We start from the raw sequence: 3303 nt of genomic DNA on the forward strand, positions 1-3303 counted from the left end.
CAGTGGCGGCACCGGGAGGCTCCCAGACCCCCACCAGGGCCGTGGCACCCGCACAGGCTCTCCCTGGCAGCCCTTCCCTGTGGCAAAGGCACCCACGCCAGCCTGGCCCCACGTGCCCTGGCGAGCAAAGGCAAACCCTTGCGATTCACCCCTTTGAAGTCGCATTTTCCAGCAGGGCTTGCATGAGCTCCTGGAAAACACCACGTTGCTCCTGTGAGCGCTTGCCGGGAGCCCTGTCCGGCTCCCTGCCCCGAGGCGGCAGCAGGCACCCTCTTAGGCGAGCGGTTGGGGTGCAGGTGGTGCTGAGTTTTAGGTGGCGGGAGGAGGTTTGTCTCCTCCCTGGCTGCCTGGGGCTCACCCTGACTTTAGTGGTGCATTCCCAGAGAGCACTTCCTCGCACGGGAGCACAAAATCACCACGATAGCAGCATCCCGGCGAGGATGAAAGCCTCCTGGTGACAAACACTCTGGGTACATCTCTTCGCCAGGGAGATGAGCCTGTCCCCTTCTGCTTGGTTTCATAGCACCACAGCTTGCTCTTTAGTAGCACCATCAAGCAATGGTGCACAAAGCCGGAGCCTGATCTCAAAGCCCCAGTCTCCCTGCCATGGCACCCAAGGCAACGCCGTGTTTCCTGCTCATGTTAGTGGTACGAAGTCCCTGGGCAAGGGACAATGCTGGTGGCTGGCCCCGGCTGCTGTGCCCGTTTTCCTGGCAGTACGGGATACCCTGGAGCTGCGTTTCCTCTGGGGCTGCATGGTGTGGGGGCCAGCAGTGGTGATCCAGGGCTGCTGCTGCCGGTACTGAACCATCCCTGTTCCTGGACCAAGGGCTGGACCCAGGCTGTGGCACAGGGAGCTGGCGCAGGGCTGGGTGTGCCAGGGCTTCCACAGGAGCATTGCCCCTGCTCCCAGAGCCACCTTGTCTGCTGCTGGGAAAAGCCTGTGAGGGCCCATGGGTGACCGCGCCAAGCTGGCATGGTGCAGAGAGCAGGCAGCCGTGGCCCCTGCACTGTGGGCAGTGGGATGAGGAGGGGGAGGAGGCACCCCAGCAGGTGGCCGTGCCTGCAGGAGAGGGGCCATGGGGCCAGCAGCGCTGTGGGAGGTGTGTGGAGAGGCCAGGAGTGAGCCCTGGGTGAGTCACAGCTGATTTAAAATGGATCCAGGTCATCCCGGGGCTGGGCTGTCGTCGAACCAGTCCGGGTCAGCGAGGAATGTGGCTGCAGAGCCTCTCTCATGCACTGGGCGTGGGGAGCTGTGCACATGCGCGTGTTCCTGGGTGTGCACTCCTTGGTGTGCTCTGCGGCAGCTGGCCCTGCCGCAGGGGGTCAAAAAGCAAAGGCCGCAGCTTGGTTCTTCTCCACACTGTCACCCCATGGGGTGAAGCCATCCCTGCAGGGCAGCCACAGCCCGGCTGAGGACAGCAGCGCGGGCCCTCCTTAGCTGGGCTTGGCTCACAGGAAGGGCACGGGAAAGCCAGAACATTGCCAGGGCCGCTGGCAGGCTCGTCCATGGGGCGCTGGATCTGCCTGGCTCAGCTACTCTGTGCCCCTCGGAGAGGAGCCGTGTGCTGAAATAGCTGTGGGAAAGCCTCTGACGCCCTTCCCCAAGCTAAAAATACGCCAGGCTGCGTGTGCAGGGAGATATTTATAACCCAGGAGCCCTGGCAGGCTGGCTTGGCTAGAGAGAAACCCTGCATCCCCCAGGCTTGGGGGCATCCCCAGTGCCCTGCAGCTGGAGCAGGGCCTGGGTGCTGGTGGGGGGCACATGCTGACAACACAGCATCCAGATCTGGGCTCCCCTGTGGAATGGATGGGGAGAAAACAGCGAGGGCCGGGGGGATGCTCCCTGGCACCTGGGGGATGCGACCAAGGAGGGGAGGTGGTGGAGCTGGGCCCCACTGAGCAGCCTGAGGCCAGGGTGAAGGAGGAGAGAATCAAAGCCTGTGTGCTGGTGCCAGATGGTGGTGGAGTAAGGGATGGTGGCACAAATCACAGTTTGGGATGTTCAGGACCCCGGGGAGGCTGCAGCCCTGGGATGGGTCTCCAGGAGGTGGGGAGTCTCCATTCCTGGGGATGGCAGGGCTCCACAGGACACAGCTGGGGCCACCCCCATCCCATGCTAACGATGCCCACACCCCAGCAGGGACAGGGGACCCTGGTGCTGTCTCACAGGGTCGGACTCGCCCTTGGGGAGCTGGCTGCCGCCCCAGCACCCCCTCATGCGGGGGGGTCCCCTCTCCCCAAACCCAAACTGGGGCACAGCCATGGCTCCTGGGCCGCCAGGGCTGGCATCTCTAGTGTTAAGCTGCAGAGTTGGGCTTAAAGTGTGATTAAGGCTGAATCACTGCCTCGATCCCACTAATCCTGGCTTTGTGTACACTGGGTAATCCCAGGAGATGGGCCTGGCAGAGACAGGCTACAGAAAAAGCTGGGGTGATGCTCTGGAGAGGAAAAGCCAGCGAGACCTGTGAGCAGGGCACTTCTCCCGCCGGCTGCCCTAACACCTGGGGCCGAGGGCACGCGGTTTGGTCCTCGGGCAGCTGTGGTGCCTGACCCATGTCCTCCCTTGCACCCTACAGCAGAGTCTGACACCGGTGTCTTTGCCTCGAACTCCTTGCAGCGGAAGAAGAAGGGGCTGCTGCGCCCCACGCACTACCGGGCCAAGTCTCACCTCCTCATCGGCATGCCCCAGGACTTCCGCCAGATCTCCTCCATCATTGACGTGGACATCCTGCCCGAGACCCACCGCCGCGTGCGGCTCCACAAGCACGGCTCTGACAAGCCACTGGGCTTCTACATCCGTGACGGTGTCAGTGTGCGCGTGGCCCCACAGGGCGTCGAGAAGGTGCCCGGCATCTTCATCTCCCGCCTGGTGAAGGGTGGCTTGGCCGAGAGCACGGGGCTGCTGGCAGTGAGCGATGAGATCCTGGAGGTCAATGGCATCGACGTGGCTGGCAAGTCCCTGGACCAGGTGACGGACATGATGGTGGCCAATAGCCACAACCTCATCATCACAGTCAAGCCGGCCAACCAGCGCAACAACGTCATCCGCAGCAGCAAGGCCTCAGGCAGCTCGGGCATGTCCACAGACAGCACCCCCAGCCAGCAGACCCCCAGCCCGGCCTCGCAGTACCTGAGCAACTACAGCACGGCTGAGAGTGACGAGGAGGGTGACCTGGTCATCGAGAGTGACAGCACACCCCACTACATCCCCGGGGGCTGCCCTAATGGGGGCCCTGCGGATGGACTCCTCCAGCGGAGCCTGTCCCCGCACAGCTCGCGGGGCTCCCTGCAGTCCCCTGG

General features: G+C 63.5%; 1 protein-coding gene across 1 annotated transcript in view; it reads left to right on the forward strand.

Annotated features, from left to right (window-relative positions):
• LOC104130326 (partitioning defective 6 homolog alpha) overlaps positions 1-3303 on the forward strand; it is a 7666-nt gene that overhangs the window by 3583 nt on the left and 780 nt on the right. The window contains exon 4 of the mRNA XM_009643362.1: positions 2580-3294. Within this exon, the coding sequence (XP_009641657.1) occupies positions 2580-3294 (715 nt within the window). The remainder of the gene's footprint in view (positions 1-2579; positions 3295-3303) is intronic.

Source organism: Egretta garzetta, unplaced genomic scaffold (genome assembly GCF_000687185.1).
Source record: "Egretta garzetta isolate BGI_Z169 unplaced genomic scaffold, ASM68718v1 scaffold27, whole genome shotgun sequence".
NCBI lineage: Eukaryota > Metazoa > Chordata > Aves > Pelecaniformes > Ardeidae > Egretta > Egretta garzetta.